General features: G+C 45.3%; 1 protein-coding gene across 8 annotated transcripts in view; it reads right to left on the bottom strand.

Annotated features, from left to right (window-relative positions):
- The window catches only part of SPTAN1 (spectrin alpha, non-erythrocytic 1), a 62,765-nt gene extending 47,538 nt beyond the window's left edge, over nucleotides 1-15,227 (bottom strand). For all 8 annotated transcript variants that reach the window (XM_041727060.1, XM_041727064.1, XM_041727061.1 and 5 more), the window contains exons 1-3: nucleotides 15,084-15,227; nucleotides 4,154-4,393; nucleotides 2,712-2,837 (exon numbers count right to left, since the gene is read on the bottom strand). In XM_041727060.1, coding sequence (XP_041582994.1) covers nucleotides 2,712-2,837; nucleotides 4,154-4,390 — 363 coding nt within the window. In that variant the 5' untranslated portion in view covers nucleotides 4,391-4,393; nucleotides 15,084-15,227. The remainder of the gene's footprint in view (nucleotides 1-2,711; nucleotides 2,838-4,153; nucleotides 4,394-15,083) is intronic.
- Between the last annotated feature and the right edge of the window lie 7,700 nt (nucleotides 15,228-22,927).

Genomic DNA, 22,927 nt, shown 5'->3' with positions numbered 1-22,927 from the left:
TTCACCTTCCACCCTCCGCCCCCACATTAACCTACCTGCCAAACGCAGTTACTGAGTTATGGGGCCAGATCAAGCACCAGGATCACCATGGGAGCATGACAGTAAAGGTTAAATGAAAGTCCCGTGCTAAAATTAAAAAGACCACCAAAGGCTGACCAAAAACCTCACCCTTGAGTCCACTGTCAGTCTCCCACAAAGTTCATTTTCACACCCTCAGGTAAAGGACTAGGGCAAGGCCCACTCCAGTCCTGAGACAACCCTCTCATTTCTGGTGCATCTGATCTCGTAAACACAGCAGATTAGAGAGTCCAGTTTCCCAAGTGTAGTGCTATTGGAGAGCATGAGGGAGCAAGCAGGCAGGTGCACTTGGGAAACGCACTGAAAGCTAACAGGGTGGAGATGAAATCCTGGCTCTGACTCAGGTGGATTTCTCAATAGGGGCATGAGCAAACAGCAGGAGTTTTCAGAGAAGCAGCTGGCAAGAAAATAAGGAAAGCCAACAGGAATGAAGTATAGCTTGGAAAAATAAAGTAACTGTAGACAAAGAAAGGCATGGACTGGAATTCCAATTGTCATCTACTAGCTGTGGAATTTGGATAAGTTACTCAAACTCCTCTGAGCTTCAGTTTTTTTCCCTTCCATCCCAATTAGGGGTACCTAGCAAGCTTCCAGTGAAGATCAGACACTACCTTATATCAAAGTGGCAAAGGGTTTGTACATAAATAGCTATTCAACAAACAGTGGCCAACAGTACTTTTAAAAGTTGCTTTAATAAGATCTTCAGGAGGAAGGTCGTTACTAACAGTTGAATGAAGTAAGTATTGGGTCTCCACCTCTTCAGATTAATCACTAAAGTCAAATGCATCATCTATTTCTCATGTTCCCCACCTATAACCTGGTTATACTACGATGGAGAAGCACCAGGCACTCTGGGAAAACAACTTCTATCAAACAAATACTAAGGGATGCTGCTTTCATTTAAGACTATATATAAAATAGGGAGAAATGAGCAGAGAGATATTTATATTTAATCAAAGAGACACATTACATATTTAATTGCAGAGACACGTTACATTACCCAAATGGGTTGACTATAATTAAATAGCTGGTTATGTGGCATTTGAAATTTACTCTTCTTTCCTACTCACAATCATTACTAGTAATAGTTAATTATTAATAATAAGCTTAGGGCTGATTGCAAGTCTTCAATATGAAACTGCGGAGTATCTTAGTACAAAAGAGAGACAACAAATATTTATTGTTGAAAAACACCAGACCAGATCCTATAGGAATGAAAGCCCCACAAGGATGTCAGGGAACAGCAGGGGATGGGAGGGACATTTCTAGCTAGGGCTTATGAATCTAGTTCATCTAACTCTCCACAATTGCGTTGACTGGTAAGGGACTGAAAAGGCCAGTCCCTCAAGGGAACGTGTGACCTTGGATGACAAAGAACAAGATACGTAGATAGGTATAAGGTAAATCAAAAATAGGTAAGAGCATTCGGTTGTGAGAAACTAAGTATGCATACTTCATCCTGAAGAGGTTTGCTTTCCTTTGATACTTTGGCACTGGAAATGTTATCAGTGAACTGGCACCAAACAAGCCCAATCAAAGACTGTGAGGACAAGGATGCCTGGGTGCTCAGTGGTTGGACATCTGCCTTCGGCTCAGGGCATGGTCCCGGGTTCTGGGGATCAAGTCCTGCATTGGGCTCCCTGTGAGGAGCCTGCTTCTTGCTCTGCCTATATCTCTGCCTCTCTCTGTGTGTCTCTCATGAATAAATAAATCTTAAAAAAAAAAAAATACTGAAGACGCCTGTTTCAAAGTTGGCTTTATCAATCACTACAGCTGTGCCATAAGTCACTGCTCACAGCTGGACCTTTTTTTTTTTTTTTAAAGATTTTATTTATTTATTCGTGAGAGAGAGAGAGAGAGAGGCAGAGACATAAGCAGGCTCCATGCAGGGAGCCCGATACGGGACTCGATCCCGGGACTCCAGGATCACGCACTGGCTGAAGGTAGACGCTCAACCACTGAGCCACCCAGGCATCCCTTACACCTGGACCCTTAACTGGCATGGGAACTGGACCTCAGCAAACCACCTCCTAGGGCAAGCCACTGAGATCCAGACTTTGAATTTTCAACAGATAATTTTATGGTATCTGTGATTAATCCTACTGATCTTTCTGTCCTGATCCCCAAACTCAGCAATTTCACTAATATGCTCTCCCCTCTACTATTTATGTAATCTTTAAAGTATAATCAAATTCTAATTTGTTCTACAAAAAGAGTATTCACTTCCCCACTGAATAGACACATACTAGCTTATATTCATATTGAATCATCATATTACAAAGGCAAGATGTGGGTAACCCCTTTAGGAGACTTCACAAATTCTTTTAAAAGGCTAAAAAAGTGGAGTGCCTCGATGGCTCAGCTGGTTAAGCAACTGACTAGTAATTTCATCTCAGGTCATGATCTCATGGTTTGTGGGATCAAACCCTGTATCACCCTCCATGCTCGGCAGACAGCCTGCTTGAGGTTCTCTCCCCACCCCCCTCTAAAATAAGTAAAAATCTAAAAAAAAAGAGGCTAGAAAAGTATTTTTTTAGAAACCCTAACTGGCATTTAATCCACATTGGTTGGCCACCAACCAGATGGCCACACATACCAGATGGCCTCCCATACCAGGCATTACTCCTACTCACCCTTATGGTTTCAGACGCAAAATGCCCTTCTGAGATCATTAGGTTTCCAGTTTCATCCAGTTTAACAATGGCTCCTGAGTTGGCCTGCACTTCAGCTTCGAAGGCCTGATGCTTCTGAAGCTTGCCCTGTTGGTGGACCATGAAGTGAGCCACAGCTGCAACCACACAGAATTCACCATTCAGATCCCCCAGGTCCCTTTATTCTCCCCTCTTGAATTCGCTCCCTCTAATTAGGGACTTTCAGCATCCCTCCCATCCCCCAACCTGCTTAATTATTTAATTACTCTGACCTCATCTATACCAGCTTTTTTTTTTTTTTTAAGATTTTATTTATTTATTCATGAGAGACACACAGAGAGAGAGAGAGAGGCAGAGACACAGGTAGAGGGAGAAGCACATGCAGGGAGCCTGACGTGGGACTCGATCCCGGGACTCCAGGATCAGGCCCTGGGCTGAAGGTGGCGCTAAACCGCTGAGCCACCTGGGCTGCCCTATACCAACTTTCTGGAAGTGCAGCCACAGAGGACCAACAATTTTGCATTGTCTTACTTTACTGTGTGTCAAGAAATTAGCGTTTATGTGGACATCCAATCCTCTCTAGAAATACAGAGTCACAGCAAAAATTTTCTTAGCATGTACAATTTGGGTAAAAATCTATCCACATCCACTCATTACATGACACTTTTTTCTCTTCCTGGACTCTGGTATAGTAAGAACCATGTGCTCCACCTGCCAAAAAAAGTGTTTCACTAAAATCAATAAGATGGGATGCCTGGGTGGCTCAGCGGTTGAGCACCGCCTTTAGCCCAGGGCCTGATCCTGGAGACCCGGGATCGAGTCCCACGTCAGGCTCCCTGCATGGAGCCTGCTTCTCCCTCTGTGTCTCTGCCTCTCTCTCCCTGTGTCTCTCATGAATAAATAAATAAAATCTTAAAAAAAAAAAAAATCAATAAGAAAAGCTTTGTCTTTAAAAAAAAAAAAAACAGCTTTACTGAGGCATAATTTATACCACAAAATTAACTTCAGTTACAATTCAACGATTTTTATACTTGCTGACTTACCAGTGAGTTGCTTAAAGAGACACCTAAATATAAATTCCCACCAGCAACACTGTTAGCATGCCTTTCTCGAAAACACCTACTCCAAGAGCTCAGCCCAGACCTTCCCTGAATCATGCTGAAGGACCACGAATGGTTGCAAGCCAGTGGTTTGAAAACCATCAGCTTGAAGCATCCAAAAAAGATAAATACCTGCAAGATTTTACATACACCCTTAATATGTATAAAACACACACCAAGGGCTTTTCAGAATAGTGAGTTAGTCCTGCTACTTACGTCTGATCTACGTTCTTCTTGCTCAAGACATAATTAAATGACTGTGTAATTTGGGGGCAAAAACATTTGAACTTGTTCTGGTGGAAATCTCAGGGAGAGGAGACACACCTGCAAGTTGGTTGGGTCTTTATAATTCTCATCTGACGCGATCTGAAGTTTCTCCTGAATCCATTTCTCCAGCTCCTCAGCATCTCTCTGGAAAAACTGGAATCGATAGGAATCTTCAAGCTTCTGGCGCCTAAGGGTTGAGAGCTCCTTGAAGCGGTGGTATCTGTCTAGGACCTGTTGCCGCCTCTCCTGGATGTCCTCTGCTGTTTCCAGTACTTTGACCCCACTTGGGTCCATTTTCTGAAAAGACAGAATGCCCTAAAATAAGCACTGTAAGACCAAAGTGGATTTCATGGAATCAGCCTCTATGAAAGAAAGAATTACCAGATAGCCCTGGCAGACAAATCAAAGGAGAAGGTAGTCCATTCTGAGGCTAGAACAATGAGCCTAGATTCTATTCCTCTGTGAAAAATAGCCATCCACTCAATGCAACACCTGCCTATATGGGTCCCTCAGAGGATGCCTAACCAACACTGCAGCCAAATTCAGCAGAAAAATACAACCAGGAGAACTAGAGTTTACAATTCTACAAGGGCTTTGAGGAGTCAAAGGAAATGCCAAACTGGTACTCAAATGACTGAAAAATCCATTCAAAAGTCCTTTCACCTGGTCTCTGCATTCCATTGCATGGAAATTAGAATTTCCTCGTATTTACATCAGTTTTTTTTATCTTTCTAGATCTCAAGCCCATTATTCAATGAAAAAAAGCAAATGAAAAAAAAATAAAAAAATAAAAAAATAAAATAAATAAAAAAGCAAATGATTACAAAACAACAGAGTCCTTAACGTGAATAATCAATAGAATTTACCTAGTCAGAGCCCCTGATTTCTCAGTTACTGGGAAATGTCAATCCTACAAGTATTCCTCAGGCTACCAGAGTGCCTGCGCAAAGAACAGACTGTGTTTCCCGTGAATGTGCACAAAAGAACAATCACAGTGCAACTTAAAAAGTGTGGTGAGGGCAGCCCGGGTGGCTCAGCAGTTTAGCGCCACCTTCAGCCCAGGGTGTGATCCTGGAGACCCGGGATCGAGTCCCACGCCAGGCTCCCTGCATGGAGCCTGCTTCTCCCTCTGCGTCTCTGCATCTCTCTCTCTCTCTCTCTCTCATGAATAAATAAAATCTTTAAAAAAAAATAAAAGACTCCAAGCTATTTACCCAGGCGTCTTTTGTATAGAATGCTCCGCCCTTCTGCCTAGATAACTATTTATATCTCAATACCCAGCTGAAAGGAGTAAGCTGTACCATCCTGCCTCCTCCCCAAGCCATACTCAATGCTCCTTCCTTCCCTCCTCAGATATAATCACACTTTTCTGCAGATTTACAAAGCACTTGTATATACTTCCCACAGTATAATTAGACTGAGCAACCTAATCTTTGTATCTCCGATTTCTGGCATACATGGACCATTAAGAAATGTGTAAAAAAAAAAAAAAAAAGTGTATTGATCGGTGACCGATTATAAGCTGAGTGCTGTAGCTGCTATGCAGAAGATCTGAATTCATTTGTAAAAGGGGTGGACAGAGCTCCATTATCCACCCAAGGTATATTTTACGTATTGTCAATTTGGAATTCCACCCAGGTAAAAGCCAGATTCGTGACAAGAACTGCAAATGGAGAATGAAGCTCTACAACTAGGTGTCAACCTACTGAACAAGTGGGAATTACTAATTAATCCTGGACTGAACACACGGCAGTGCATTTTGAGAAATGAGTTGGCCTTTTCACTTCAATAAGGTAGGCCCTTGGTGAAACAGAGCTCAAGAAGACAGTTCTGTTATCAATAGATAACTGTGTCTGAAAAAAAGTATTTTCTATCCTTAAAACCAAAAACTGAGGGTAACCTTAAAAAATTAAATGTCTGGGAGCACCTGGGTGGCTCAGCCAATTAAGCATCTGATGCTTGGTTTTGGCTCAGGTCATGATCTCAGGGTCATATTGACTCCCAGTCGGGCCCTGAGCTCAGCATGGAGTCTACTTGAGATTCTCTCTCTCTCTCTCTCTCTCTCTCCACAACCCCATCCTCCCCCCTGTCCCTCTCAAATAAATAAATCTTTTTTGGGTTGTTTTAGATTTTTAAAGATTAATTTTTTTTAAGATTACTTTTTTTTAAAAACGTAAGCAACTATTCACAATGTAGTGGAGTTTCTGTAATAATACTTCACTACAACAGGGCAGTTCCGGTTCACACTGCTACCTACGAATCTCAGCCTCTTTGGGTGAAGGCTGATTTCTGGCAGGGATTTTGACAAGAATCACTACCACCGCCAGCCATATCTACTAGAATGTAAACGTGACTTCACTCACTAGCCTGCATTGTCTGCTCCAGCCTTATCTCCTATCAAACTTCAACTTCAACCCCAACCCTGGCAGCAACTATTTCCCAGCTCAGAAAGTCCCCTTTGTTTTTTCTTTTTAACAACTTTATTTTTTTTTATTTATGATAGGCACACAGTGAGAGAGAGAGAGAGAGAGAGAGAGAGAGAGAGGGCAGAGACATAGGCAGAGGGCGAAGCAGGCTCCATGTACCGGGAGCCCGACATGAGATTCGATCCTAGGTCTCCAGGATCGCGCCGCCGTGGGCCAAAGGCAGGCGCTAAACGCTGCGCCACCTAGGGATCCCTTTTTTTTTTTTTTTTTTAAGAAAGTCCCCTTTGGCAAGAATATTCTCTTCAGCTCCCAGCTCCACCACTGAATACCATATAAACCCCTCCAAGTCTAAAGCAACTGCCTTGTCCTCTCTGCAGTTCTAACTCAGAAGTCTTCACTCCCTCCATGCTCCTCTTTAGAACACTGTCACATTCTGCCAGGTTTTCTCCCTGCCATTTAAAAAATTCTTTTGTGGGCAGCCCTGGTGGCTCAGCCTTCATCCCAGGGCGTGATCCTGGAGACCTGGGATCGAGTCCCACGTCAGGCTCTCTGCATGGAGCCTGCTTCTCCCTCTGCTTGTGTCTCTGCCTCTCTCTCTCCTCTCTGTGCTTTTCATGAATGAATAAAATCTTTAAAAAAAAAATTCTTTTGTAAATTTAGAGTTCCTAAGGGCCTATATAAAAAAGACCTTATCTTCTTCTTCCTCTCTGACCACAGAACTCAGCACAGTTAGAGTCAATTACATTCTGAACTTAGAAACAGAGAAACTGCTGTCAGTTCGTTATTAAGTAGGCAGGAGACACAAGGCCATCTAATAACCACGTCACAGAGCCTACCTGGGGCAAGCTGGGATCCTCTGGTTCTTAAACTAGTGTGCCAGAACCAAAGATTCTGGACATGATAGCAGCTAGCATATTCTTTTTTTTTTTTTTTTAAAGATTTTATTTATTTATTCATGAGAGACACAGGGAGAGGGAGAAGCAGGCTCCATGCAGGGAGCCCGACATGGGACTCCATCCCAGGCCTCCAGGATCAGGCCCCAGGTTAAAGGCAGTGGTAAACCAACCACTGAGCCACCCGGGCTGCCCTGGCATATTCTTTATTAAAGGCTGTTTGCTTATTCATTATCTCTTATCTTTTCCATCACCACTTTGAAGGGAAGAAAGGGGGAGATGGATATATTAATTATTCAAAAATTAAAAATTGGGCACCTGGCTGGCTCAGCCAGTGGAGCATGTCACTCTCAGCATCATGAATTTGAGTCCCACACTAGCTGTAGAGATTAAAGAAAACTTAAAAAAAAAAAAATGTTTTTTAGTTGATAAATAAAAATTGATTTTGTTTTTGTAAGACTGAGTCTTCTTCAGTTAGTGAACAATCACGGTTAAGAAATTACATACTTCCTTTGTTCTTATCCCTTGGGAAACCATTTAAGATGGAAAAACACCAGGAAATTGTGTCTAATTTGCTCCCTGACAAAATTTTCTTGCAAAGAAATTTGCCAAAGAAGATGCAGTTACATAGGAAACCACCACAGAGCATAGGAGTTTCTTCTACAGGATGCCTAAATCCTTATATTAAATGCTTAGAGTGTCTGCCTCTTCACACACAGGATTCATTGCATTTCTAAAATCCTTTAGCTGCCACGGAGATTTCTAAGAAATCACATTGGGGAGCAGGCCCTTTATGACGAAGCCAAGAATCCCCAACATAATGTGGCGAGGGCACCGCCTCGGCAAGTCCCCCTGCTCGGGTCCTGCTTATGGATTTGACCCTACCAATCCAGGGAGACAGTCCAGCGAGGCCCTGCTGAAATTAACCAACCTAAAAGGCCCTCTTTGTCACCCCAGTGAAGTAGAACAAGTCAATTCTATACCAAGTGCTTTGGTCAGGCAATAATGGACTTTTCTTTCCTGCAGATCAGCTGACGTCAGTAGGTGGGAGCTCTGCCAAGCCGCCACTGGCTGTCCCTGGGGAGCTGGGCATCTGAAAGTCATCAAAGCTCTCCCACTGCTATGGGCATTCAGGATCCTCATTAGCATGGTTACAGGAGGCTAAGATGATGCGTTAATAATAAGAGTTCCCCACCCCTAAACCTGAGATGGAGCTGTCTCTAAGTTTATCTATAGAGGCTCCAGTTTCTTTGCTCCTAAGTGGGTCATCTCCATTGATTATGTTAAAAACAGGAAAACTGTCCATAGGACCAAGAACTACTGCCATTGAAAGATGTGACAGCCTCTCACCCAAAAGTATGTGAGGCAGTTAGTGGAATTTCTTGGACTCTGCCTGTGTGCGCAACATTTCCCCTGCCTGGGCTGAGGCTACAGGCTCCAAGAACTCCACCCCTGCCCTGAAATATGCAGCTGATAGGGCAGACTCCACAGAGAATGTTCCAGGCTGTTCCTAGCCTTAATGGGATTAATGCCTTTTGAGAGCTAGAAAGGAAGACTTTGGGAAATGTACCATTAAAAATCAATCTCCAACCATGCTAGCCTATCTATTATTTCACTAACTGCCTAAAAACTCACAAAGGAACCAACTTCCTAGGACTGTTTATTTCCAAGTAGCCCATCAACTCTGATTTTGCCAATCAGGTCTCTGTGCAGAATAAAGGAGGGGAAATGAACAGTTAAATATATTCTCTGTATGTTTAAGGACAGCTTCCCATTGAAGATAACAAAGAAAAAGGTCGTATTTTTGCAAATATTTTTCAAGAAGACTAAAGATGCAGGCTATTTATAAATGCTGCAATGCAGCAGCCAAAATGTTAGCCACATCATTCAGCAAGTAACATGAATTGATCTCAGGGGATAAAACAGGAATTACAACTATGTCCTCTATTGTAATAAATAAAAAGAACTTGTCAGCGTTCTTACAATACTGCCAGATCTCTGGGAAGAAAGAGGGGAGAGGGTCTAAAAATATGAATCTTGGATAAAAAGTTCTAGTTTAATCCAAAGACATATCTGAGGGCAGCCCTGGTGGCTCGGTGGTTTAGTGCTGCCTGCAGCCCAGGGTGTGATCCTGGAGACCCGCATCGGGCTCCTTGCATGGAGCCTGCTTCTCCCTCTGCCTGTGTCTCTGCTTCTCTCTCTCTCCTGTGTATTCTCATGAATAAGTAAATAAAATCTTAAAAAAAAAAAAAAACTTAAAAAGACACATCTGATAATGACTCCTCATACATGACACAAATTCACACATATTATCAACTGAAAATGGATTCCTACAGAAAAGCCTAGACACTGATTAATAACCATCTTCTTGCAAATGCCAAGAGACAGCTGTCTGAGGCAGTTCTTGGTATTAAGGGAATTTTTAAATGCCTTGGCCTCACCTACAGAAGCTATCTGCCCTGCTGTGCAAGAGGATCTGTCTCTGAAGGGCGGGAGAGGCAGGAGGTAAGGACTCTGCTGTTAGGCAACAGAAAACACTGCAGATAGAAACCGTTCTCAGACCAAAGGTCAGATGCTTCCAACACTGTGAACCTGGCACCTGCAGTGAGTTGTTTAAGGCCCCCTCGTGCAGATCTTGGGAGAGTGGAGGAATTCAACACAATTTCCCTGTGGAACCCCACAAGAGAACCCATTTGTAGTGAGGATGAAAGGAGTCACTGAGACATAGCACTGGTTCTGCCACAGAATGTGCTGGATGCAAGAGGCATCTGGAAAACTACACAATGAACTCCAATTTCACCAGATACACTCTTCTGTGAGAAAAGGGATTTGGCGGGGGGGGGGGGGGGGGGGGGGGGGACTAAGGGGATGAACAGATCATTTGGCTCTATGGAAAAATTCATACACATCGCTCAAAGCAAAAAGTCAGAAAAAACATTCGTCAGACTTACTCTGGTTGCTTAGAGCTCAAAGGTACAGAACTGCCAACGCAGGTTTTTTCTCTGGCTCAGAAAGCCAACCTATTACTAAATTTGACATGTGCAAAGCAGGAGAACTACATGTACAGATGTGGAAGGGCTTCTCTGGAGAACAAATCACCAAAGAATGGTTTAGCACCCATTAACATTTTATTTTTTATTTTTTAATCTTTTAATTTTATTTTTATTTTTTAAATTTATGATAGTCACACAGAGAGAGAGAAAGAGAGAGAGAGGCAGAGACACAGGCAGAGGGAGAAGCAGGCTCCATGCACCGGGAGCCCAATGTGGGATTCGATCCCGGGTCTCCAGGATTGCGCCCTGGGCCAAAGGCAGGCGCCAAACCACTGCGCCACCCAGGGATCCCCCATTAACATTTTATACCAACTGATTCTTAGATCAAGCAAATGAACTCCAAACCAGCTTAGCTGCAGATTTTAGTGGCAGACCTGACGGTAAGTAGAGAGGCAAATAATACATAAGAGTTTTAACCATGAATAAAAACAAGTATTTTTGCTTATGTGGATCTGCATGTCAGCCTTCAGACTGATTAATTCATTTCAACTCATAAGCACGTTTCTGTAGAGGTGAGCAGGGACTTAGCTTTCAGAAAGCAAAAGATTCATACTGCATTGCATCAAAATCCAGAATTGCAAAGCAATGTTGAGAAAACTTACTTCTGAATGCTTCCCAAATACTATGTTGCTGCTACTTACCTCTTAACCTGTAAAATTCAGATGAGAGGTATTTAAGTGCAAAATATTGTTACTGACATTCAAAACAGGAAAAGGTTATAACATGGCCCATTTTTATAAACCTCGTTTCAACAATTCACCACTCTGATTTATAAAAGGGCTTGCCTTGGATTTATCACCCATAATCGCTAGAAATTTGCAAAGTTTATATTTCTCCTTACAGGATATCAAGACATTAATTTTAAGCATTTTTCTTTTTGAAAAAGTTCCAGTTTGGCAAACATTCAAAAACCGTATACAAATAAAACATACATAGTGAGCTTTTGTTTCATCAAAGAAAATGCAAGCTCCATTTCATTACAAGGATTGTGGCAGAAGAAAATCAATCAGTGGAAATAGGAAACAAACCCAAGTTTATGGTATTTGTCAAATTTAAAAATACTATTTTTATGACACATTTTCAGATTATTTTTTCCAAATAGCTAAGATAATCTGTTTAGTCCCTTGGTTCTTAAGAACCAAGAAACCATCAATAAAAAAAGTCAGCCAACACTACATGCAAACACTAGTAGGGTAAGAAGAAATTAATACATTCATGCCTGAAAGAGAGGAAGTAAAAAACAGGAGGCTTTGGAAATTTTAGAATGAATTTACTAAGACTTCTGTTCATGTAACACCAAAAAGCAATAGAAAAAAAAAAAAAAACCCAACCCTAGCCAATTGGCTTAAAAGAAAAAGTCATGCAGGCAGGGTTTTTTCCCCCTCTCTTTGGATCATTCCACCTCTCTGCCAGAAATGTGTCTTCACTGCAAGCCAGGCAAAACCAAAAGGCAACCCCGTTTCCTGCATGCTGGTCAAATACCTGGACTCTGCGTTTACGAAACGATGACAACATGATGGAAGAATGTGGAGTCTAAAGAGGGAGGGGGAAGAGCAAGATAACAAGCTTCTAAGGGCAAACTGAACAAAATAATTTCAAAATGAAGAAAACAGACCATTAGGAATATGTGAATACAAGTAAAAACCAGGGGATCCCTGGGTGGCGGAGCGGTTTGGCGCCTGCCTTTCGCCCAGGGCGCGATCCTGGAGACCTGGGATCGAATCCCACATCAGGCTCCCGGTGCCTGGAGCCTGCTTCTCCCTCTGCCTATGTCTCTGCCTTGTCTCTGCCACTCTCTCTCTGTATGACTATCATAAATATATAATAAAAAAAATTAAAAAAAAAAAAACAAAAAAACAAGTAAAAACCAAATTCACGGTGTTCTTCTGGAAACTGCCTTGTTCTGTAGAGCTTCTGAATCCCACCAGGGATTTAAAACGTGGAAAGAGAACCAAAGTTCTCTGGTCCCTCAGCGGTTCCTATTCATCTAGATGTGCTGCCTTGGCCAAGTTATACCCTCTTTGGATCTCAGTTTCCCCACTTTTCAAATAAAGAACACTGAATATGCTTTCTAACACTAAACATGCCTTCCCCAGATCCACAGTCCAATAAATTGAGACTCCCAGGACTAGTGGATTCCTAAATCCCCTTCCATTCAGTAATAAAATAGCATGATCCCATGGGGGCGGGGGGGGGGGGGGCCCCCCCGCTCAGCGGTTTGGCACCGCCTTCAGCCTAGGGTGTGGTCCTGGAGTCCCGGGATCTGGGCCCATGTTGGGCTACCTGCGTGGAGCCTGCTTCTCCCTCTGCCTATGTCTCTCTGCCTCTCTCTCTCTCTCTCTCATGAATGAATAAAATCTTAAAAAAAATAGCATGCTCCCATGACATCATAAGAAACAATAAAGAACTCAAGCCATAAAGATCTGACTTCAGCCTCATTTACTGGTACACTTCCTGTTCAAAACTCATACAAGAGGGATATGCAAAAAAAGGTGGAAGGGAGGTAACAAGCAAAGCTGCTCTGAGGGCTGGACTGGTCCCCGTGGCCCCAAGTGGTGGGCTCTGTGCTCCTGCCTGCATTTCCTCGTCCTCGGGCATTCCCAGAGTCAGCACTTGCCATTAGGGCGGTGCATTCTTCTACCTACTCTGACCACAGCTGCAGCAGCCCAGACCGCATAGCTAGCGGAGTCCTTGCATAGCCCACGGAGGATTGATTACGAGGCCGGCCTCATGCCCACTATCCTTTGTGCGAGTTCAGCAACGACAGGACCGTGAACTACTCCTGCCCTACGCTGCTCAGGATCTGTAGTCGGCCCCTCCCTTTGGGATGAACGCAGGTAAGGAAAAAAATAGAGCAAATTCTAACCCAGGGAACCAAAAGATATATATTTAAAAACCAGCTCTTGCCACCTTAAACCTGTTCATCAGATTATTTGACAAGCCTGTGACATATCCGATTTCTCCATTGCTAGATCGCTATAAAACCCACTGCCAAGACCAAAAGCATCCGAGGATGTTACTCAGCTGATGGATTATTCTAAGAACTGCTTCACACCGGTCCAGCATCAGGCAAATCCTCCTTGCGAGGCTCCTCTCTCCCTCTCTCCGCAGAGGTCCCTAGATAACAGCTAACACACTTTGAGGCTCCCTTTGGAGTAATTACTGGCCCAGATACTAAAAAAAGGCTTATTGTTAATCTCCTGCAGAGGCCTTACTGCAACACTTTTTACCCCCCTCTGCCACATTTTTAAACTTTGACTTCAATTTGACCTTTGAAAAATCTAAGACATTAGCTGCGATAAAAGGGAAAAGACTAGTTTAGGAGGTGGAACCTTGGCTCAACAGCTTCATACAGCTGAGTGTTCCCACTGCTATTCTTAAGATTTTCTGTTTCCTGGCTGCAAAACACCCCCACCCTTCCATCTTTGATACATTCTTTTTTACTTAGGTCCAATTGCTATGACTCCGCAATTTCGCCACACATTATTAAAATACTTCAGATGGTCTCACTTCTATTCCTCCCTAACAGCCATGATGGTTAAGTTTTTCTAAAATACCATGATGAAGACAGAACAAAGGGCCTACGTATTTTAGAATCTATTATATAAAGGAGATTCGACAAGGTGTTGTGTCAATTCAATCGTCTCAACCCAGTTTTCTGGGCTACTGAGGCTTTTAATTTAAAATGTATGCAACCCTTAACCTCAACAAGCCCCTTAATTTAAAATATTTGGTCCCAATCCATCAAAGAGACTCTTAACGGCAATTTTCTGTAGGAAGCATCTTACCAAATTCGCAGGGCTAGCTTTCAAACAAAAGGCTGCTCTATCATCCAACAGCGGCATGGCTGTAGAATTTTTGACAAATAATATAATGTCCTCGAATCGAAAAGCCCCCGTCTCGGTGGGGCTGGGGTGGGGGTGGGGGGATAACTCGTAAGCTATCAAGTTACTGATTTGAGTCTCCTACAAAGCAAGCGCCGCATCTGTTATTTACAAGCAAATCACAACTGAGTAGGAAAGAAATGTTTATTACGAGGAAGGAAAAGGACACGGCCAGTATCGGATCCTTCTGCGTCTCGACAGAAGAGCAAGAATCGCCACACAGGATGAAATTAAGGTCAAAGAGCCCTCTGCTCTCTGCCCTCGGCTCTTCCTCCCTCGAGGGCTGGGCCGGCACTGCCGGGGGACGGGGACGGGGAGCGGCAGAAGCCGCTGCCCGCTGAGGGAGCGCCCTGCAGGGAGGGGGTGGGTACGATCCAGTCGGGGGCCCCCGCCCCACCTGCCGCAGCCGGACGGGGCAGGGCGGGGCCGCAGCCGGGCTCGGGGGTGGGGAGCAGGACGCACCCCGCGGCCTCGCACCCCCCCCACCAGTCAATGACATTCCAGCGGCGGGCGGCCCCCCCCCCCCCACCGCCCACGCTCCACGGGCTGGTCGCGGCCGGCCGGCTGGGTCCGCGCCCGCGTGAGGAGCGGCGAGGCCGGCCGGGCTCACCTGTCCGCGCGCCGGCCCCGCCCCGCCCCGCCCCGCCCCGCGGGCTGCGCGGCTCCCCGCCCAGGGTCGACGGCCCTCGGGCCCCGCTCCCTCCCCGAGCTCCCCTGCTCCCCCTTCTCACCGGCTCCCGTGGGGTGAGGGCAGTGGGTGCTCCGGGCTGGGGCGGGGGGGTTGCTGAGGACCGACGCGCCTCCGCGGCCTCTCGCCTCGCCGTTCGCTCCGCAGCGGGTAGTGGCGGCGACGCGCGCGCCTCGCTTCTTTTATAGGCGGTCGGGCGCGAGCGCGGGGGAAGTGCCGGGGCGCGGCGCGAGGGGCGGGGGCGAGCGCCGGCCGAGCTGAGGGGGCGGAGCTCCCGCCGCCTCGCTTCCCGAGCGCGCGACGGAGAGGACCGAGCGCTCCCGGAAGGAGCCGAAGCGCGGTTGCGGGGGAAGAGCCGAGTCCCGGGAGCGCGGCGGGAGGATGGGAAAAAAGGGCGCGCGCCGGGGGTTGGGGGGCGATGGTGCAGTAGTCACTGCCTCCGCCCGGGTGGGCCGAGCTGCGGCAGCCGCCCCGCCCTCCCCGCACCTCGGATCCTCCAATCCCGCCCCTCCCCGCTCTGCGGAGAATCTTCTGTACCCACCCCGCCCCTCCGCCCCTGGGAGCCCTTCCAGGACTGCAGCGAAGGGCGGGGCTGGGGTGGACGCCGCAGTCTGGCGGGGGATGCTGCGCACCCACAGCGGTAAAACGCCCAGTCCTGAAGGGTGAGGTCACCCCCAGGCTTTTCATCCTCCTGCCCTCTTTCCCTAAGAGATGGCTGGGGCCGGGACCCACGTCAGCCTACTCTGCTGGGGGCTGGGGTCTAGAAACCCAGGATGATTTGGGGGTCCAGGTTTGAGGTGGTAGTAACAAAAGGCCAAATCCAATCCCCTCAAAATAAAGACTAATTTGGAGTTGAAATCTATCATTTGGGATTTGGAGAGTTAATTATTTCTTATATTCTTACAGCAAAAGCTTTCTGACAGGGTTGCCGGTGAAATAGGATGCATTTAGTCGTATTTTATAAATAAGACATTAAAGTTCTTCAGGCCGCAATTAATTGAACTTTCCTCGTGTATCACGCGCTGTGCTAAGCATTTCATGTGTAACCTTTTTTTTTTTTTTATCTGTGCAATAATTTTACGAGGTAGGTATTATTTCTCCATTTTACAAATGAGCACTCTAACGTGGAAGCTGGGTCTCTTGCCCTAGGTTAGGCAGCTAGCAAAAAGAAAAGCTAGGATTTGGATCCAGTCAGAACCTTATCTTAAACAGCATGCTCTGCTGCCTTCCCCTAGGAAGGGAGACACTGCAATGGTGGACTCTGGGATGCTGGGGAAAGAAAAAAAAAGAGAATTTCTGGAGTTTCTGTACCTTACAGTCTTAGCAGTTTCAGGGCCTGGCTCTAAACTCAGCAGTGTAGCCCAAAGCCCTCTGTCGGGAAGCCCTTTCCCCACCCCCGCTCCTGCGACAGCTGGGCCGCAGCCATTGGGAGTAACACCCAGATCATTCCTGTGCAGTCAGGCAGACCAGGAACTCTGCAGCTCTGAAGGCCTCAGCCTCCTGGTTACCAAGCAGCCCTGGGTACAGTGCACCAGAACTTGGGCCAAGGCCCAGCCCTGGCTTCCTGGTCCTCTGCAGTTTGGCTTCTTCCCCTGTGCCTGGGATCCACAATCTGGTTCCTAAGCTGCCCTGGCTGTAGCTCTGATAAGAAAAATTCTCTTATTCCCCTCAACCCATCAGAGTGCAGAGAACAGAAGAGGAGTGGCCACACCCCAGCTTTGCAGAATCTAGAGGAAAAACGAAGGCATTTCCTACAATCTTCTGTAACTGGGTAACTCCTCCCTGGGATGTGCGTTTCTGGAACAGCTGATGATATCGACAGCCTCTTCTGCACCAGGGAGCAGCAAAATGTGTAATCGTATATTCAGCTCTGGATACAAAATGGCTTACACAACCATAGGTCTCCAAAATTTCTAAGATCTGCTCCAGCAGGGAATGGGTCTCAAGGGCCTGGGCAGGGACTGTAAAAAGGGAAGATTTTTCTTTTAAATCACTACTACAGCCTCCTGGTGAAATGGGGGTTTTGTTGCTTTTACCAGATGCAAAACAGATTTGGAGCTTTGGTACTGGTACAGAAACTAAAATCTTATTCGTTGATCCTTTGTCTGATCTGAGACATGGCCAAAACCCATTATCTCTCGCCCTCTACGCTTCCCACTCACTCACCCACCCCATTCTGCACTTGGCACTGGAAATGAGAGGTTGAAAAAGCCCTTCTTCGTGTGTTCTGTTGTGTGCCTACCTCACCTCCCACCAATTTCACTGTATGCCTAACGCTCTGCTAGGTGTAGGGAGCGATGACGAAGCAGATAATGGCCCTCTTTGTTTTGGGAGAGAAACTCAGTCAGGAAAAAAAAAAAAAAAAAAAAAAGCACAGGACAGTGTTGCAATGAACGCCCAGTTCTCCACGTCTTCCTGAACAGCAGGGGGTGGGACTGAATTCCAAGGTTTTTTCTATTCTCTGGTTCTCTGAAGGTTTGATATGCACCCTAAACTTAGGCATACTTTTTCAAGTTCAAAGAGGTCAACTGATGGAAATACACCAAACTGTAAAGATGTTTTCACTTGTTCCAGCCATGGAAAATTACTTGCCTGCTCTCGCTGGAGAATCTCCCTCTCCTTCTCCCCTTCTCCCTTTCTCCCTCTTGCTCCACTTGCACAGCAGTTAACAAGCACCAAGCTCTTCCACTGTTTTTCTCCCCATAAAGGACTTGATTGAGAAGTTACTCTGGCAAGGGGACTGTACTTCTTCCCAGATGACCTTTTGCAGTGTCAAAGCTGGCAAGGAACACAGTAACTGGATGAACCCCAAGGACGTTATGCTAAGTGAAATAAACTAGACACAAAAGCACAAATATTGCACCATTCCACTTACCTGACATCTCCAGAAGAGTCGAATTTATAGAGACAAAGTAGAGCAGGGCTTGGCAGGGGGGCTGGGGTGAGAGGAGGATGGGCAGTGAGAATTTAATGGGGACAGGGTTTCAGCTTTGCAAGAGGAAAAAGTTCTGGACAATGGATGGTGGTGATGGCTGTACAACGTGAACGTACTTAATGCTGTAGAACCGTATACTTAAAAATGACTGAAATGGTAATATTTGAGTGATGTGTATTTTACCACAATTAATAAACAAAGCATGGGTACCTGGCTGGCTCAGTTGGTGGAGAAGGCATCATGAGTTTGAGCTACCCTTTGAGTGTAGAGATTACTTGAAAATAATTAAATAAATAGGGAACCTGGTTGAGCATCTGCCTTTGGCTCAGGTCATGTCTGGGATGGAGTACTGCATTGGGCTCCCTGCAGGGAGCCTGCTTCTCCCTCTGCCTAGGTCTCTGCCTCTCTCTCTGTGTCTCTCATGAATAAATAAATAAAATCTTAATAAATAAAAAAAGAAACATTTCCTCCCATAAAAAAAAAAAAAAGAATGCTGAGGCACCTGGGTGACTCAGTCGGTTAAGCAGCCAACTTTTGATTTCTCTTTAGTTCATGATCTCTCACTGTGTCAGGCTCCTGTGCTGGTCTCAGAGCCTGCTTGGAGTTCTCTCTCCCTCTGCCTCTCCTTCATTACTCTCTCTTAAAAAAATAAAATAAAATAAAATAAAATAAAATAAAATAAAATAAAATAAAATAAAATAAAATAAAGGAATGCTAATAAGTGTAAAAAAAAAACCTCAACAACTAGCCACCAAGTGAAAAATGGTTATGATTCATAAGTTCTACAGACCATATCAGGGATATAGTTCACAATGATGGACTTGAGAAGTATTGGGGATGTTACCGAGTAACAGCAGGTTACAGAACAACATAAACAAAGACTTGGGTACCTTTAATAACTATGTTTGTGGGGATCCCTGGGTGGCTCAGTGGTTTGGCACTTGCTTTCGGGTCAGGGCGTGATCCTGGGGTCCCAGGATCAAGTCCCACATTGGGCTCCCTGCATGGAGCCTGCTTCTCCCTCTGCCTGTGTTTCTGCCTCTCTCTCTCTGTGTGTGTGTCTCTCATGAATAAATAAAATACTTTTTTTTAAAAAGAGCTATGTTTGTGTAAGAGTGTATATAATTGAAGAAATGTTCATACTGGGTTTAGAATAAAGGGATTTTTTGGACATTTTACTCTCATTTAAAAAAAAATCTCTGGGGATCCCTGGGTGGCGCAGCGGTTTAGCGCCTGCCTTTGGCCCAGGGCATGATCCTGGAGACCCGGGATCGAATCCCACGTCGGGCTCCCGGTGCATGGAGCCTGCTTCTCCCTCTGCCTATGTCTCTGCCTCTCTCTCTCTCTCTCTCTCTCTTTCTCTCGTGTGACTATCATAAATAAATAAAAATTTAAAAAAATCTCTGAATAGCTTTAAGTATCTGGATCAAATACTATTTCCTTTTTAAAAAAATATTTTATTTATTATTATTTATTTATTTCACACCCCAACTCTTTCTTAGGATCCTGCAGAAAAAACTCTCAGGGAAAGGCTGACCTACATGAAATGGATCTATCTTCCAAGCTCCCATAACTTTTAGCTCAAACCATGGAGCACTCCCAGTATGTAAATTACACTCTCCATGAATTAAAATTCTATCTACTTACCTATTTCACTTTAAGTAGGAAGCATTCTGCAAAAACCATTTAGTCAACTTTCCCTCTTTATAGCTGATGGCTTCAAGGTAACAGGCAGAAGGAGAAGCAGGCTCCATGCAGGGAGCTGGGCATGGACTCAATCCCAGGTCTCCAGGATCATGCCCTGGACTGAAGGTGGTGCTAAACCACTGAGCCACCCAGGCTGCTCTGTTAACTAGAATTTAAATAAAAGTTCAAAAACAAAACAAAACTAAAAGAATAAGAATATTCATTTTTTTTTATTATTTATTTATGATAGTCATACAGAGAGAGAGAGAGGCAGAGACACAGGCAGAGGGAGAAGCAGGCTCCATGCACCGGGAGCCTGATGTGGGATTCGATCCCGGGTCTCCAGGATCGCGCCCTGGGCCAAAGGCAGGCGCCAAACCGCTGCGCCACCCAGGGATCCCAAGAATATTCATTTTTATGACCACAGTACAATGATAAAAGTCAGGAAGTTAATCTTGAGGAATACTATTACCTTTTTTTAAAGATTTTATTTATCTATTAGAGAGAGAAAAAGAGAGAGCACAAGCAGGGGGAGCAACTGGCAGAGAGAGAGGGAGAAGCAGGCTCCCCGTACAGCAGAGCCTGATGCAGGGCTCGATCCCAAGACCCTGGGATCATGCATGACCTGAGCCAAAGGCAGAAGCTTAACCAACTGAGCTACCCAGGCACCCCTATTATCTAACTTACAAACCTTATTCAAGTTTTAGCAGTTGTCAGGATGCCTGGGTGGGTGGGGCTTGAACTCACAACCCTGAAACCAAGTCACATGCTTTACTGACTGAGCCAGTAGGGTGCCCCTAAATTTCTCTCTCTTTTAAAGATTTTATTTGAGAGAGAGTGACTGGGATGCCTGAGTGGCTCAGTAGTTGAGTGTCTGCCTTCTGCTCAGGGCGTGGTCCCTTGCATGGAGCCTGGTTCTTCTCCCACAGCCTATGTCTCTGCCTCTATCTCTGCCTCTCTCTGTGTCTCTCATGAATAAATAAATAAAATCTTAAAAAAAAAAAAGTGAGCAAGAGAAAGTGCACAAGCAGGGGGAGGGGCAGAGAGAGAGAGGGAGAAGCAGACTTCCCCACTGAGCAGGGAGCCCAACACAACAGGACAAAACATGACAGGACATGACTCGGGCACAATCCCAGGACCCCAAGATCATGACCAGAGCCGAAGACAGATGCTTAACTCACTGAGCCCCCCAGGTACCCCCTAAATCCCCTAAATTTTCTTTATAATGTATGTTATTGTAAATTCAACACTATTCTTATCTGCTTTCTAGAGGAACACAGGAAGTCTAGTGTCAGGAATTCATTTGGTGGTACAGCACAAGGGGAAGTGATAGGCCAGGCCTGATAAGGAACCTGTATGGAGCTCTGTGGCTCGTCTGTCCTGGCAATGATAGAAGACATCCAAACTTAGTTAGGTCATTGCTTTCATCACAGGAAGCTTGAGGAGTAGGGGAAGGAATGCTCCAAAAACAACTGCATTCTTCTACCCAAGGGATTTTTTGGGTTTCTCTCCTGCTGGAATTTTCAACTCATCATCAAACTTGCTTTCATTACTTTCAAATGATGTAGGACAATGATATAACAATGATATAACAAAAATATGTGCACTCAGCCTGAGAAATGAGGTCAAGCTTGAAAGGAAGCAAGCAGGCAAGTGAGTACTTGAATTTAAAAACTGGATGCAGGGATCCCTGGGTGGCTCAGTGGTTTGGCGCCTGCATTTGGCCCAGGGCGCGATCCTGGAGTCCCGGGATCGAGTCCCGCGTCGGGCTCCCGGCATGGAGCCTGCTTCTCCCTCTGCCTGCGTCTCTGCCTCTCTATGTCTATCATGAATAAATATTAAAAAAAATAAAAAAAAAACTGGATGCAGACCTTAGTATTACACTTTAAGGAATCTGATGCTGCTAGCCATCAGGGGTGCATCTATCTATCAGCCAGCAATCATTAACTCTCAAGGCAACACTATCAGTGAGTATCAAAAACCTGGTTTCCCCAGTGCTCTCTTTTCTTGGTTTACCATTGGAGAACCTATTAGTAATTCTAGGCATCGAGTGACATGTGCAAGACTGTGAAACATGTCCAGGGAAAGAACACTGAAATATCAGGAGAGCTGTTTTTTATGGAGTGGTTCAAAGTTGAACAGATCTCAGGGATCAGTTTGTCCAGTGATTTTTCGCATTTCATTTTTGGAGGGACTTTCTTTTTTTTTAAAGATTTATTTTTATTTATTCATTTATGATAGACATAGAGAGAGAGAGAGGCAGAGACACAGGCAGAGGGAGAAGCAGGCTTCATGCCGGGAGCCTGATGCGGGACTCGATCCCGGGATTCCAGGATTGCGCCCTGGGCCAAAGGCAGGGGCGAAACCGCTGAGCCACCCAGGGATCCCCTTGGAGGGACTTTCTCATAAGTAACCTAACATAGAACCACTATCTAAACGGCAGATAAAGCAAAAAACGCTTTGGGATCCCAGGGTTGCCTTAGTGCCCCAGATAAAGCTCTGCAAATGTAAGCTACAAACTCCAGTAGGCCCTGTGCACCTCAGGTGATCACAGATTTTCATAGTTCCATTCCAGCAGATGGCAGCAGTATCATGAGGGAAGGGATGCTTTTTTTTTTTTTTTTTAAGATTTATTTATTTATGAGAGAGAGAGAGAGGGAGAGAGAGACAGGAGGAGGGAGAAGCAGGCTCCATGCCGGGAGCCTGACACAGAACTCGATCCAGGGACTCCAGGATCACACCCTGGGCCAAAGGCAGGCATTAAACCGCTGAGCCACCGAGGGATCCCCGGAAGGGATGCCTTTTGAAAATCTGCACAAAGCCTCCATCTGTCAACCCTGACTGTGGGGCTGGGCACCAAACACTCAGCATCCTAAAGTCAGGACTTCCCAACCTGTTCCTGGTCATAATACATAGAAAATGATGGCATGTGCAAAGCACAGGCAAGAGAGGAAGTGCAAATGGCAACCGGTCTTGAAGGCTATGGCCTCTGCAGGTCCTCAGGCTAAAGGGATCTGTGCTGACACATCTGCTGGGAAGCTCTGCCCTAAGGCATTGCTACAAAGCACCTGAGGCTCAGAGGAGGTGAATGAGCTACCCAAGGCCACAAAACCTAAGTGTGAATTGCACAAGTCTACTGACACCTTCCCCAGAGTTCATTCTGTTGCATCCATATGAAAAGACTTCAGTCCTTTTCCATTGCTGCTAGATAAAACAAGGTCAGTTATTGGTACTTAATTCCAGAAAAGGAATGACAGAAAAACAAG

This window comes from Vulpes lagopus, chromosome 12 (genome assembly GCF_018345385.1).
Source record: "Vulpes lagopus strain Blue_001 chromosome 12, ASM1834538v1, whole genome shotgun sequence".
NCBI lineage: Eukaryota > Metazoa > Chordata > Mammalia > Carnivora > Canidae > Vulpes > Vulpes lagopus.
This window is presented reverse-complemented; position numbering and strand designations above follow the sequence as displayed.